Source organism: Bos indicus x Bos taurus, chromosome 11, assembly GCF_003369695.1.
Source record: "Bos indicus x Bos taurus breed Angus x Brahman F1 hybrid chromosome 11, Bos_hybrid_MaternalHap_v2.0, whole genome shotgun sequence".
In the NCBI taxonomy this organism is placed as follows: Eukaryota; Metazoa; Chordata; class Mammalia; order Artiodactyla; family Bovidae; genus Bos; species Bos indicus x Bos taurus.
Window position 1 is genome coordinate 48,075,249 of NC_040086.1, and position 16,302 is coordinate 48,091,550.

Sequence of the window (16,302 nt, forward strand, 5' to 3'; positions counted from 1 at the left end):
CCAAACCTACGCTCTGGAGCCTGCAAGCCACAACTACTGAAACCACGTGCTGCAACTGCTAAGGCCACATGCCTAGAGCATGTGCTCCACAACAAGAGAAGTCAGCACAATGAGAAACCTGTGCACCGCAACTAGAGAGCAGCCTCCGCTCTCCACAACTAGAGAAAGCTGCGCGTAGCCATGAAGACCCAGCACAGTCAAAAATAAATATTAAAAAAAAAAACAACAGATATGTTAGTCTACTCTAAATATCAAGCTTTGGCTCCCAGGCCACTTTGGGAAGCAGAAGTCAAAGGATATGGGGGCCAATCTGTCCTCAAGTAATCTCTGGGAAGACCTAACAGAAAAGAAACCCCATGTAGAAGGTTTTTACATGTTAATTAGACATCAGAGCTTGGAGAATTGAAAGACAGAAATCTGAAACCCTAAGATGTACTTGTCACAGGGCATTGTAATTCTGTGTTGACATGGTCACAAAGTAGTTGATGACCCCCAACAACACAATCCACCACTGGCTTTTACATTCCTCTGATAGCAGCAGATTCAGCAAGAGGCACTTTCAATGCTTTGAGTTGAATAAACTGGGAAATTTACCTCAGAATTTGAACTCCAAGAAAACTGTGCTAAATACAGAAGTAATTGATAAATGACACCAGAATTTTCCTAAACTACCCGTGTAACTTCTTATATGAAAATTAAACTACTTTTAAAATACTATTTTCCAAGTAACTATGAAATTTACTGCTTCTGATTTGTAAAATACCTTTTAGCCTTAAAGTTATAACCCCTGACCTAGAAGTTCCCCACATTATCCCCTTAAAACCTGTATAGATATTTTAAGATATAAAGGTAGAATTCAGTCTAAAAGTGGGTCTCTGACAGTAATGCAGTAGTAATCAGTCACAAAATTCTTAAAATTCATGTGAATGTACCAAAACACCTTAGCTTCCTTAACCCATTAACAATATGCTACCCTTTTACATTGTCGTTCACTCGCTAAGTCATGTCTGACTCTTTGTAACCCCAAAGCACGTCAGGCTTCTCTGTCTTTCCCTATCTCCCGGAGTTTGCTCAAATTCATGTCCATTGAGCCAGTGATGCTAACTAACCATCTCATCCTCTGTCACCCTCTTCTCCTTTTGTCTTCAATCTTTCCCAGCATCAGAGTCTTTTCCAATGAGTCAGCTCTTGGCATCAGGTGGCCAAAGTACTGGAGCTTCAGCATCAGTCCTTCCAAGAAATACTCATTGGGTGATTTCCTTTAATTTATTCTAAGTCTTTTAAAATGTTTTTTATATTTTAACTGATACGATATATTCCCTTGGTATTCAATGTAAAAATCACTATTTTTGATTTAAAAGCCCTCATTTTTGCCTTCAAAGAATTAGTAAATCCATCAACACTTCATAATTTCATAGACAATTCTATCTCCCTTTTCAGCCTTTAGGAAAAAAGTTTACTTATTTTCCATTCACTCATCAGAATCCAATTCAAAAATCCTTTCCTCAAAGACATTGTCCCTTACCCAAGAGCCCCTCTCTACCCCAAGAGAAGTCCCTTGCTAACTGTACTCAAAACTCTGTCCTTTTCCTTCCCAACACTTATCCACATTTTGAATTATTTATTTGTGGTTAATTGACTGACATATTAAAAACTCGAATAGGTCAAAGTCTGTGTTGGCTTTTACTTACCATTGTATTTCATGGGTCTGCATGCTTGTTGAGTGAATAAATTTCTCTCTGAACTGGGCTCTTACCTTCTGTTTCTCTCATCCACTTGGAAGGCAGGAAGATCCCAAGGGATATACCACTAGCCTCAATCCCAAACTTTTTCAGGTTTATGGCTATATAATATCAATCTTTAAAATCAATTAAATTTAAGACCAATCCTATCCTCCTCTCCCAATCACAAAATGTACATCCCTAATTTCTCAGACAACTTCCCCTGAGAAGCGCATATCTTCTTGATATGGCAGGCTTTTATCCTTGCAGTTATTACAAAGTGCAAATGGGTAAGCACCTATTATGTGACAAGGCCCCATGTTCTATGATTCCACTGGTTCTATGTATTCCATCCATCACCATAACCAACCAATGGTCCTTCAAGACAGAGGTGTTCAGAGACTGAGTATATTCCTTTCTGTTTCTAGCCACAGAATCCGTGTCTTCCGATATCTTCCCCAGTCCTTCTGCTCCACCTCACATCAACTTCAAACCCAACCTAGCTCTGGACGACAGAGCTTTCCCATCAATGTAGTGTACCAGGAGTGTACATCTACAAATTTCAGAGCCACAGAGATCTGGGTTTGAATGCCAGCTTTGCTGAAGCTTTCTTAGAATGGTTTTATATGCATAAAATACAATGCAACCAATTAACTGTACCCAAGTCAAGAATGCTTGCCAAAATCTAAGCTCTCTGAATTTAGTGTTCTAGCGGCTTCAGAATGCAAGTACTAACACCTACCCTTCACGGAATTGTTAGGTAGATTTTAAAGGCAATGTACATTAAGTATTTGGCAAGCAGACTAGGCAGCTTTAAGACCTTCATGAAAACTCAAATCTTAATTTATCAGAGTATCACTTCAGTTAGGAATGGGGGAGATAAAGACTTAAATATGATCACCTAACATCAATTCAGAAAAAAAAGAAGTAATCTAAGATCTTAAGTGGTTTCTCAAAACTTAAGCAATATCACAATTCTTATCATATCACTATCTACAAAGCTTATAGTCAACCCTAAACCAAAATTTAGACAATGTTCCTCTTTATATCTCAGTTTTTCAATAATTTGAAAACTAAATTTAGCTCTTTAAAAATAAGTTTATGACTTTGAAGTATTAGATCACATTAATCAAAAATTCATATTTAAAAAGATGGCTTTTAAAATACATATAATGAAACACAACAAGTTGTGAGCTTTCTTAAACATGCTTTCAAAAGTTTCCTATCTATCACAACCACACATCTTTCTTTTGTGTGCTGAGGTTTGATGTGCTATATATAAGGACATCCCCCTGTCACCGTCCCCAAAAAAGTCTCTTCTGCAGAAATTTCTATAAAAATGTACCAGTAAGAATTCAAATTCAGGGGGAACTAACTCGATGGATGTGAGTCTGAGTGAACTCCGGTAGTTGGTGATAGACAGGGAGGCCTGGCGTACTGCGATTCATGGGGTCACAAAGAGTCAGACACGACTGAGCGACTGAAGTGAACTAAACATGATTTTACCAAGCTCCTGCAAGCTGACAGATGCAGCTAGTTCTCATTGTAAAGAGTCTTCTTCCCGCCACAATCCCTTGGTCCAGAAAGGAGATGTTATTTATGCTATATGACTCCAAAGGCCAGAAAGAGGCCTATTTAATTATGATTCACTACCTGTAATTTCCAAAGTTCCAGATTTTTAACAGGGCATCTTGTAAATGTATGTCTATTAGCCTATCAAATTCATTGACCAGATGTTGGATATTTCAAGTTAATTATTTCAAGCTGCTGCTAAGTTGCTTCAGTCGTGTCCGACTCTGTGCGACCCCACAGACGGCAGCCCACCAGGCTCCCCCGTCCCTGGGATTCTCCAGGCAAGAGCACTGGAGTGGGTTGCCATTTCCTTCTCCAATGCATGAAAGTGAAAAGTGAAAGTGAAGTCGCTCAGTCATGCCCTACTCTTAGCGACCCCATGGACTGCAGCCTACCAGGCTCCTCCATCCATGGGATTTTCCAGGCAAGAGTACTGGAGTGGGGTGCCACTGCCTTCTCCGATTTCAAGCTAGTTTTCCCCAAAAGAAAACCTCTTTAAGACACATGAATTAATATTATCTAATCAAGCTAATTTCAAGACCTCCCACTTAGTATACACTAATCTTACCTGAGTATATGATTATGAAAACTATCAGAATGGCCAAGTAAAATGTTTCCAGGTTTAAAAATAGGCACTTACACAAAGGCATGTTTTTTAATCCCAAAGTTTTTGATGACATTATCTACTCAATGTCCAGCACGACGATGCAGAAGGCCACTTATTTCACTACTTCACAAATCAGAAATTATCTCATTATGCTTCTATTTATGTCTTCTTCCACCCAGACTTTTATCTAAAATCCTAGAGTCAAGCATTCAATTGTAGGGGTAAACAGTTATTACACTGTGCTAAAAGTTTCTCATTTTACATGGCTTGACAGGCAACAGAATCCACCTACATTCATTCAAGTTTCAACTGTATGCAAGAATGAAAAGACCAGGCAGACAGTAGTCATGGCATTCAGCTGCTAATGAGTGGGAAAAGCTATGACAAATCTAGACAGTGTATTAAAAAAGAGACACTACTTTGCCAACAAAGGTCCATATAGTCAAAGCTATGGTTTTTCCAATAGCTGTGTATGGATGTGAGCACTGGACCATAAAGAAGGCTGAGCACTGAAGAGTTGATATTTTTGAACTATGGTGTTGGAGAATATTCTTGAGAGTCCCTTGGACTGCAAGATCAAACCTGTCAATCCTAAAGGAAATCAATCCTGAATATTCATTAGAAGGACTGATGCTGAAGCTCCAATACTTGGACCACCTGATGTTAAGAGACAACTCACTGGAAAAGACCCTGATGCTGGCAAAGATTGAGAGCAAGAGGAGAAGGGAGGGACAGAGGATGAGATGGTTGGATGGTATAACCAACTCAATGGACTTGAGTTTGAGCAAACTCAGGGAGATAGCAAAGCACAGGGAAGCCCAGCATTCTGCAGTCCATGGGGTCACAAAGAGTCAGACATGTCTTAGTGAGTGAACCACAAAAGCAAGGAAGGGAAAGACCTAGACAAACAAGGTAGAGAAGGAGGACACTGTGAACATGCATAATGAACAAAGCCAGTTAGAAAGCAACCTGCCTCACACTCAAATAAGAATGGGATAAAAATAAGGTTAAATAAATTGTTCTAATCACACCTAATTAAGATCTGTTGTTATTCCAGGTAAAGAGAATACCACTGTTCCATTGCAAGACTATTTCTAAACTGCTTTCCTATATATAAGTAATAACTATTTGCTTCCTTCACGTATCTGTTCAAATATTTTAGCAAAAACTACATGCCAAGCAATGTTCTTAGTTCTGGGGTATTGAAACTAGCAAAGTAAGAGTCCTGCTAATTTCATTCTATCTGAATATTAAAGCTTAGTATTTAAGGTTTGCAGACAAAAATGGGCAAGTTATTTAACTTGTTCAAGCCTCAGTTTGTAAAACTAAAAAGTGTGGTTTACTATCTAGGATTTTTGTGAGAATTAAATAAAACCATTTACTGTTTCAGTTGTTCAGTCATGTCTCTTTGTGACCCCATGGACTGTAGCCCACAAGCTCCTCTGTCCATGGGGTTCTCCAGGCAAGAATCCATGTGGGTTGCCATTTCCTATTCCAGGGGCTGACCCAAGGATCAAACCCCTGTCTCTTGAGTTTCCTGCATTACAAGTGGATTCTTTACTGCTTGAGGACCTGGGAAAAGGTATTTGTTAATTCTGTCTTCACCACTAAACAATGTAACTGAGTAAGTGGCTTTGCTACAAAGTCTTTCTTAAATGAACCAAAGTTAACAAGCCCTGGCCTTATTAACTCCTCAACCAAGGAAGCAAATCAGTCTAGACAGACTTGGACTACTACCAGTGCTAAAACAGGTGCACACTACTTGAAGTTTATTCTTTCTTATTCATTATTGCCCCCAGTCCCAACCCATTCCCCAAATCCCCCTAAATCTTACAGCAGGGTCCTACTCAGTTTCTGCCTGTATCTTGCCAAACACAATTGGTTTCAAAGTTTCCAAAACTGCTTTTCGTAATACATGTCCCTATACTTATGCCAATTACTTCATCTGCTACTCCATTAAGGAATGCAGCAATAAATCATGATTAGAAAAGACAAGTTGAGTAGATTTCTTACATGAGGGCTGAGTTGTGAAGAATGTAGGTAAAGCAAAAAATCCACTATAAGTGAAATTGTTCTTGAATTAAATCCCCCTTGCCTCCAGGTTAGGCACCTTAGCCCACTGGAAGACAAACAGCCAAACCTAGATTCAAGTGCTCTCTCTGTCCCTTAGTAGCTAACTATGCAAGTCTGGACAAGACTTCCTTTTTAAAATCTATTTCTTCTTTCTGAAAATGAAGCTATCACCACCACTTCAAAGGCTGGGGGTGAGGAAGATGCAGGGAAGACGACACATAAAGGACCTCCTAGACTGCCTTCCTAACCCAACAGGTCCTTGATCTCTGATGGGGAAGGGAACACCTAGTGTCTCATCAGTTGCTAAAGAACTAAAAACCGTGAAGCTTAATCTCGTTTCCACTCAAATCAAATAAAAACCAAGGCAATAGAGAAAATTCTACTTGTGAAATAAACCATAACAACTATGATTAACATCTACTCCCCAAAGCCCATTTTTAATGGAGAAAGTTTATTAGCCTAAAGCAAACAGGTTGGCCATCCCTGCACCACACTAATTCTTTCTGTAAACCTCAAAACCCAGTTTTCAATGAGTGAAACCAACTTCACACTGTATGACAGGAATCCTTCAGTGGCACAGCCTTTGATTAGGGAGCACGATGATTAAGAAAGCAGGCTCAACGGTCAAAACTTTCTGGTGAGAACAATTTCAATTGTGACTTAGACAAGACAATCTACCCCAGGCCCAGTATTTTTGTCTGTAAAGTGGGGAATATTAGTACCTACCCTCAAAGAACTGCTGTTAAGGATTAAATATGAACACAGCCATCAACTGTTCAGCATGATGCCTAACACATGGTTAAGTACACAATGGTCACTCCTTTTTCCACATGAACATAAAGTAGACTACGGAAGCTTTGAAAATACATGACCACATATCCTTTCCTATAACCTTTTGCAAACTAATTACTAGTTGGGGCATGCACTGTCACCTTGAAAGTGTCCCCCTTGAACAGTGTTTCAGAAATCAACATGTATTCAACTGCTAGCGCGAAAGCTTGCTTCCCTTATCTGAGCAGTTTGCAAGAAAAAGCCAAGATAATGACCAAGTGAATCTATTACCCAGGATGGAAAGCTCTTCTGTTCTGACAAGCTTCCTTCAAGTTATCACCACTTCAGAGTTTTTGTTGGGGACCTCTCTTCAGTTATTTTTTTGCACAAAGGAGACTATTGGTACAATGGCTTTCTCACTGGTTGTTTCCAGCACCCTTTCACACCCATACTTCTATCAGGGAGTAAGAGCAGAATTCATCTCTTTTTGAAAAGATCTAACTGAAAAAGATTCTGCGTGTCATTTCGATTCAAAATCACCTGCCGCAATTGTTCCCATTTCTCCCTCCCTTCCAACACTCCAATGGAGTGTTTGAAGTCATTCCTCCGGCACACCGTGTAAGGGGCAGCTCCACCCCAGCCCTCCATATATGGTCATATCCCACACCCACTTACAGACTCTTCAAAGACAACCAGGAACTCACTCCTGCCCTGACCCACCATATACGGGCAAACACCCACCCTAACACGCTAAAAAGAGGACTACGCTCCTCCCTCTACACACACTTTTTTCCTCACAAGTCTGAAAGTTTAAGAAGTTGGGGGGAAGAAATTCGGAGGAACGAACCAAAAAACCCAACTAAAAGCACTTGCATCCGCTATTCTCAACGCTCGATTCTCAAATATTCCAAATGTCACCCACCTGCCCAAGATAGTATTAACAACACTTCCCCCCTTTCCTAGAAGGAACCGTACTGTCCTGAGTAAACACTGGAGAAGGAAATGGCAACCCACTCCAATATTCCTGCCTGGAGAATTCCCACGAACAGAGGAGCCTGGCAGGCTACAGTCCATGGGATTGAAAGAGTCAGATAAGACAGAGCAACTGAGCAAGGAGGCACAGGGCGGGCAACAACTAAGCATGTCTGAGCAACCCCTAAGCCCATTATTAAAAACAGGCAACTCCAGGCCAAACACACCTCGCTCTACACACCATTTCAAAGACTTTGAAGGTCTAGTTTTCTGCACCTTCAGATCAGATGCCAACTTTCTGGTCGCCTTTTCAGAAAAGGGGAGGGGGGGAATGGGGGTGTGCTGGCTGTCTCGTTACCAAGGTAACTAGGAAACGTCCGACTGTCGAGGCTCGGGAGCCGGTTATACCTTCAGATCCTTCTTGGTAACGTCGGTGTGGGAGACGGCTCGAATGGTCCCGGAGAGCCAGGGCCACTCGGCGACGCGCTCCACGTCCCAGCTGTCGTGGCCGCCGTCGCCGCCGTCGACTGCAGACAGACTGAGGAATCGCTTCCCCACCAGTACTGGCCAACTTTCTCCGAGCGTGAGCACCATGGTTTCCACGCTGCAGGAAGGGCTCCTCCCTGCAAAAACACAAAAACAAAATGCAACGGTGGCGACCGGCAGGAGCGGGCCGGGAAGAGAGGGCAGTGGGGGCGAGGGGGCGGGAAGAGGAGACCAGGGAGGAGGGAGGGTCCTAACCTCGCTCTGAGGACCGGACCCCGGGCGGCGGGGGCGAGAACGTAAGACTCAGCACCCGATCTCTCCACCCGCGCCTTCCCCGCCCCCCCCCCTCTCTCCCCCACCCCAAACACGGGCCCCAAGCGCCGCGTGACCCTCGCTCTCCCAAGTTTCGCTTTTCCAAAACCTTAAACCTCACCACAGACTAAGTGAGGAGAGAATTATTTGCTTAAGTGGATCTGAAAGTGTTCGCCCCTCACCCCGGAAAAGAAAAGGCCCCGAAGCAGAGGGCCCGTCCCAGGCGGCCGGGTCCCCGCCCCGGGCGGCCCCGCGGGAGGGGCGAGCCCGCGGTTCCGCACTTGCCCCGCCGCCCCGCCCCGACACCCTTCTCCCCGGCCGCGGAACCCCCGGCCGGAGCCCCGGCGCGGGGACGGCGGGGCCGCGGTCTTGGCGCCTTCACCTTTCTTCCTCCGCTCCCCTCAGCCGAGGCCGCGGCGCTTTTACCCCGCCTCCCGCCTCCCTGAGTCACCGGCGGCAGCCGCCGTTTCCAGCCGCCCAGCCGACTCTAGCTCTGACTTGGTTCAAGAGCTCTCACAAGACACGCACAGCCTCCTGGGTCCGCCCCCTCGGAGCCGCTTCCACCGGTCATTGGCTGAGTCCGAGGAGCTGGGCGAGACTAGTAGGGAAAGAGCCCATCACCATTGGCCGTCCAAGCGAGGGCGGGGCGAGAGAAAAAAACAATTCCTTGGCTGCCTCCTCCCTCTCCCCTCCCCCTTCCGACTCCCGGACGACCCCCATTAGGTTAAAGTACACCGAGCGTAAGCGAGGGATTCCTCCGCCAGGGCCATTCTTTCCATTTGTTGCCTCACGGATGCAAAAAAGTCCCGAGAAATCGGTTATCAACTTTAGGACCCAGAGGAAAATTACTGTGGTGCACAGATAAGACTAGATGGCGAACCCTAGGGCTGTAAGTGCCTATTGGATTGCTTGTCAACTGCGTAGGGTGTCGACCGAAGATAGGTTTTCCACTTGGCGGAAGAATCTCACAGGAAAGGGGTGAGGGCGGTGCAGAGTCAGCGGGGGAGGGAAGGGACTGGAACGTGCGGTTTGAAGCGTACTCAGCTAGAGGGAGGAGCGACAGTGTTCGAGAGGCTCGTGCGCAGGCGCTTCGCGGAGCAGAGGCTGGAGCTTGGGCTGCTGGGCGAAATGGCCGCGGGAGGCGCAGGCGCACGTGGTGATGATCATGGAACGTCTGAAGTCCGCCATTTTGAAGGAAAAATGAAGAAAGGCATGGAGTCACTGGGAAATGATATTAATTATATCTAAAGCAAAAGAGGCCATTCGTACAATACAAGAAGGGCTATTTTCTTTATTTTTTTTTAATGTAAAGGGAGAATGAGAAGATATTCTGAGTCTTACAAAGAAAATGAAAGACTAGATCAAGGTCATAATGATACAAGATATGAAGAGGAAGTGACTTTGAAGGACAAAGGAGTTGAAAGGTGATTGTGTCTGTTCCACCTGAAGATTTTTGGTTGAATGAAGAAAAAAATGCAATGAAGGAATTGAAGATCTGTTATTTTATAAAGGCTGGTGCTTGATGTGGTATCACATTTAATCTTTAAGATTAAATAAGATTAAGTGGAGATGTCAAGCTCACATTTTACAAGTGTGAAAACTGAGAATCGGAAAAAGTTCAGAAACATATTCAAGGAATTATAGATGCAAGTTAACTCCGGGTGTTGATTTTAAACATGTATGTTCTAAATACATGACATTAAATAAAAAAATTTAAGAATAAACACAAGAATTAGTTTGATTGATTTACAATTTGCAGACCATTAAAGAGGGGGGAAATGGAACAAAGAAAACATATCCAGTCCAGCATAAGTCAGAATGGGAACAAGGGAGGGGAAAAAAAAACAAACAACTAGACAGAAATATGCTAAATTGATTTTAAAAATTAAAGAAGTATAAAGATCAGTATTTACAATAAATATAAGTGGGTTAATTTTAATCAGACTTTAAAAAGACTCACTGGATTAAAAACAACCTATAAATTGACCTTGAGCAAATGCCAACAGCAGCACAAAGCATGAGAATATGGCCCGTAAAGAGTTTCTAATCTAATGGTAATCAGTGCGCAGCAATAGAGTGATGTTAATAAAGTTGAAAGTAAAGGTATCAAAAATGGTTTTATAATAATGAGGATGAAGTCCACAAAGACAGCATAACATACACTAGAACTATTGTGACTGTGGGAACATATTCTAACCTTCGCTAAGGTTAAACATGAAAATTTTTTTGATAATTTTTAGTAGAATGTACTGAAGATATAAATACATCTATCCCAGGAATAGGCATCTCAGATTTTTAAAATTAGGTATAGAGGATTTAGAGTACATAATTATTAATTTGAAAAGCAATAGCTACGAATAATTATATAAAATTCAAATAACATATAATTCCTAGGTTACATTATGGTTCCAGAACTTGGGAAAGATGGAAAGATATTCAATGTTTTATCCAATTTTATAAAACTCGTGAACCCCTATTATCAAATCTGAATCAGTAGAGTATAAGAAAGGAAAGCTATATAGTTCAACCACACTTGTAAACATAGACCAAAAATTCTTAATAAAATATTAGCAAGTCCAGCAGTATATTTTTTAAATAATCACCATAGTTAGTTAGGATTATTATTTGAATATGAGGTATTTCAGGTTTAGATATTTTCTATAATTCACCACAACAGGTGAAAAGAGAAAAATCAGGTTTAGTTTAGTAGAGACTGAAAAGAATACTCACTCATAATGAACTCCAAACTACCTAGAAAACTGGGACTATTAAGAGCACACACATACTTAATGCTTATTCATGATTAAAATTTTTTAAACATCCTACAAACCTAGAAATATGACACCCACCCTAGAAAGACACCCATGCTAGAAAAACACCCACAAATATGAACTAAGAGACATCAACAAGGTTGTTCATTTCACCATTATTTGTGGCTGTGAAAAGTTAGAAATAATCTATATGTTCTTCAATTGGGTCATAAGTAAATAAAATATGATACATATAATGAAAAGTGAGTAGAGCATTTGAAAGGGAATGAAATATATTACTATTTAGATGTGCCAATAAGGATAGATTAGCAAAGCACATTTTGAATGAAAAAAAAAGTTGCATTTGGCAATATTTGAAAATACACAAAAATTACAGTATATATTAAAATTTATAACTGGCTACTAATATTGGAGAATGCACACTAGTAATGGGGGGTGTAGGTCAAAGATGATTTAGCATTGTAATTCTCTCACTTTTATAAGACAAAAGTATTCATGTTACTTTTGAAATTTAAAGTTATATTTAAAATCCTATAAATGTGATCTACTACACTGACACTCAAAAATATTCGTGACAAATTATTAGAACTAATACCAGAGTCAAGAAGGTGGTACAATAAAAGATCACCAACAACAAAAAGATCAAAGGAATTCCTAATCCTGAACAAGCATTAATTAGAACAGAAAACAGAAGAAAAAGAAACCACTTATGATCATGAAAACTATAGAATACAGGAAAAACTACAGAAAAAAAAATAATGTGAAATGAACAAAACCTATAAGAAGAAAACTGTAGGACTTTACCAATGGAAAGATAGCTATAAAATGAATACATAAAAGAAGATTTGAAAAATTCCATTTCCTTGTATTACTTGAGAAAGATGTCATTTCTCCTCATATTAAACTAATTCCAGATTAAATTTCTTTCAGTGAATGAAAGAATCAAAATACAGTATGTAAGTAATTAAGAGAATACAGAAACAGACCCATGGATATATAAACAATGAGCTTATGATTAACACAGCATTTCAAATGAATGTAAATAATAAACTATTCAATATATGCTTGGGGTTTGTTATTTATTAGGAAGAGGAAAGCACAGCAACCCACTCCAGTATTCTTGCCTGGAGAATCCCCATGGACAGAGGAGCCTGGCGAGCAACAGTCTATGGGGTCACAAACAGTCTGACATGACTGAACAACTAAGCACATCATTCATTAGGAAAAAATAACAAAGTCAGATCCCCACATTAGTGTCAGAAAAATAAGTTACAGGTTGATCAAAGAGCTCGATATTTAAAAAATCAAGGCAATGGCACCCTACTCCAGTACTCTTGCCTGGAAAATCCCACGGACGGAGAAGCCTGGTGGGCTGCAGTCCATGGGGTCTCGAAGAGTCGGACACGACTGTGCGACTTCACTTTCACTTTTCACTTTCATGCACTGGAGAAGGAAATGGCAACCCACTCCAGTGTTCTTGCCTGGAGAATCCCAGGGACAGGGAAGCCTGGTGGGCTGCCGTCTATGGGGTCACACAGAGTCGGACACGACTGAAGCGACTTAGCAGCAGCAGCAGTAAAATATTTAAAGATTCTCCACCCATTGCCATCCTCTGTCCCTTTCTCTTCCTCTTCCTGAACATTTCAGTCCTAAAGATATTAGAGTTCAGAGTAAGGTAGGTTTTCATAAGAAGTGGCTGCCCAGCATGGAAATTTGAGCTAATTAGGAGTTAGTCCTGGTGGGGAGAGTCAGAGCCCAAGTGGGATGACAATAGTAGACATACAGAAGGTTAACCCAGCATGAGATACCTAGAGCCCAAGCAAGGTGAGGTGGACATGCATGAATGGGGATCACCTGGTTGTGATGCATTAGAGTCCAAACAAGGTGAAGAGACTGTTCTCATTGTGGGAGAGCCTGCCACTTGGTATTAGAGCCTGAGGAAAGTAATAAGAGCATTCACTCAGGGATCAGCAAAAGACACTGAAAAGACTAAGAGAAATCTTAGAAGTAGTAGGAGAACCAGGATAGAGGTATATCCTAGAAACAAGACAGAAGGGAATTTCAATATGGAGAACCATTCAGAGAAGTCAAAGGATAAAAATAAACCATTCAGAGAAGTCAAGACAAATGGAAAAGTGAGAAACAGGATGTTGACACTTCCAACGAGTATATTTTAGCCTGGATGTATCGCCATAAATCATTTCTGTTGGTTCATAAAAACTATCACCCAAGTTCCAACATATAATTACAGTAAAAATCCTGCCACCAAATTGACTTACCCCAAGGGACATCAGAAGTTTCCAAAATCTCTTAGGAAATTTAGCAATTGAGACTTCACTGGTGGCACAGTGGTTGAGAATCTACCTGCCAATGCAAGGGACATGGGTTTGGTCCCTGGTCCAGGAATATCCTACATGCCAAGGAGCAACTAAACCTTTGTATCCCAACCACTGAGCCCTTACTCTAGAACCTGTGAGCTGCAGTTACTGAGCTCTTGCACCTAGAGCCTGTGTTCCAGAACAAGAAAAGCCATCCCAATGAGAAGCCTATGCACTACAACAAGAGAGTAGCTTCTGCTCGCTGCAACTAGAGAAAGGTCCACGACTGGCAATGAAGATCCAGTGCTGCTGCTGCGACTGCTAAGTTGCATCAGTCATGTCCGACTCTGTGTGACCCCATAGACGGCAGCCCACAGGTTCCCCCGTCCCTGGGATTCTCCAGGCAAGAACATTGGAGTGGGTTGCCATTTCCTTCGCCAATGATGAAAGTGAAAAGTGAAAGTGAAGTCGCTCAGTCAGTCCGACTCTTCACGACCCCATGGACTGCAGCCTACCAGGCTCCTCTGCCCATGGGATTTTCCAGGCAAGAGTACTGGAGTAGGTTGCCATTGCCTTCTCCAAGATCCAATGCAGCCAAAATTAAATAAATAAAAGAAAGAAAGTTAGCAACTAGGAATTTGGTGTTTGTTTGGACCTTGATTCCTCACCTGCAGAACAATTAAAATACAATTTTCTGTCTGAATCTGCTTTGTTGAAATAGCACAATAGTGTTTTGTGTGAAAATTTAAATGTCTTATGTTATTTCTGTTAATGTTTTGTTAATAAAGCAGAACATCAGTACTAAGTTCCTTGTCTCTTTCTTTTTTTAAGAAGTTTTTCTATTGAGAAATAGTTTATTTCCAGAGAAATGGACAGATCTTAAATGACTAGTTTCTTCAGTTATCCAAATGCAAATATCTGTATAACTCACATCCCCATCAAGATGTATTAACAGAACAAGGGTCAGCCAACTACAGGCTACAGGCCAAATCTCGTACACAGCCTAGTTTTCTACAGCCTGGCGACTGTCCTGATAGTCCAGTGGTTAAGACTCAGTGCTTTCACTGTCGAGACTTGGGGTCGGTCCCTGCTCAGGAAACTAAGATCCTGCAAGTCATACAGTGCAGCCCAAAACAATAATAATAAAACCAGAAGTGTAAAAACACTTTATGATCATGCAAATCATACAGAATTCAAATTTCAGTGTCTATAATAAAATTAGAACAAGCCTCTGAACAGAGGGACCTCATAACTTATTTTCTTCTGTAATTGCCTTAATGTCTTCATACTGTGGTCCCTAAAGATCCCTAAAGTTCCCAAAAAGGCTCATACTCCCTCCAGCCCCCACATGAAAAAAATCTCTTTCTTAAAATCATATATTTCAGTTTCCGACTTCTCAGCATCTGGCTGAATGACTCTGAAAGTGCCATAACATTGTTTCAAAGTTTTGTTGAACTTGTCTTTTAGTTAGTTGACTTATGACCAAATATATTGCTATTTCTCCAGCTGTTTTCTGTTCTGCCACCCTCACATCTACCATCTGTACAGTAAATGGAAAAGGGAAAATGGAAAATTTCATATGAGACAGTTCTTAAATGCAATCTCTTGTTTGTTTTTCTTCCCAATGTTTTATTATGAACGATTTTAAATATTACCTATATGACAACCATCTAAGTTCAACAATTAACATTTTGCCACGATTGATTTATTTATGTAATTTCATTTATATGTATATAGATGGGCTTCCCAGGTGACACTAATGGTAAAGAACTTGCCTGCCAATGCAGGAAACATAACAGACATGGTTTCGAACCCTGGGTCAGGAAGATCCCCCAGAGGAGGACGTGGTAACCTGCTCCAGTGTTCTTGCCTGGGAAATCCCATGGACAGAGGAACCTGGGAGGCTACAGTCCATTGACTAGCAAAGAGTTGGAGAAGACTGAAGCAACTTAGCACAAATATATATAGATATAATATTTTTTCTGAACCAAGCAAATTTGTAAACATCATTGAAATTCACCACTGAATACACCAGTGTGCATCTCCTAAAATATAGTTTTTTCTTTAATTTTTCTTTTGAGTATAATTGCTTTACAATGTGTTGGTTTCTGCTGCACAACAACGTGAATCAGCTGTAAGTATACACATGCCCCCTCCCTCTGGAGCCTTCCTCCCCATCACCACCCCCATCCCAACCCTCCAGGTCATCACAGAGCACAGAGTTCAGCTCCCAGTGCTATACAGCAGCTTCCCACCAGCTAGATATTTTACACATGGTAATGTATACAGTGCTACTCTTTCAATTCATTCCACCATCTCCTTCCCCACTGTGTCTACAAGTTTGTTCTCTGTGTCTCCATCTCTATTTCTGTCCTGCAAATAGGTTCATCAGTGCCGTTTTTCTAAATTCCATATGTATGCATTAACATACAATAAAAAATAATCTTTTCTTACAAAACTATAATATTGTTATCTAGTGTAATTTAAAATCCTGTCCATTTTCAACTTTCTCCAGTTATTTTGTGTTTAGTTTGAAGAATAACATTCTTGGATCTCAAATATTCCCTGAAAGAAAGAGGTGATGAATAACTCATAACTAAGAAGTTTGAGGAATTCCCTGGAGATCTGGGGGCTTCCTAGGTGACAGTAGTTGTTAAGAACCCACCTGCCAATGCAGGAGACACAAGAGATGCAGGTTC

At 41.2% G+C, this 16,302-nt stretch overlaps 1 protein-coding gene across 4 annotated transcripts in view; it reads right to left on the reverse strand.

Moving 5' to 3' along the window:
• KDM3A (lysine demethylase 3A) overlaps positions 1 to 9,016 on the reverse strand; it is a 56,301-nt gene extending 47,285 nt beyond the window's left edge. For 2 of the 4 annotated variants that reach the window (XM_027555502.1, XM_027555501.1), the window contains exons 1-2: positions 8,897 to 9,016; positions 8,125 to 8,339 (exon numbers count right to left, since the gene is read on the reverse strand). In XM_027555502.1, coding sequence (XP_027411303.1) covers positions 8,125 to 8,310 — 186 coding nt within the window. In that variant the 5' untranslated portion in view covers positions 8,311 to 8,339; positions 8,897 to 9,016. The remainder of the gene's footprint in view (positions 1 to 8,124; positions 8,340 to 8,896) is intronic. The other 2 variants (XM_027555503.1, XM_027555504.1) reach the window with 1 other exon arrangement.
• Between the last annotated feature and the right edge of the window lie 7,286 nt (positions 9,017 to 16,302).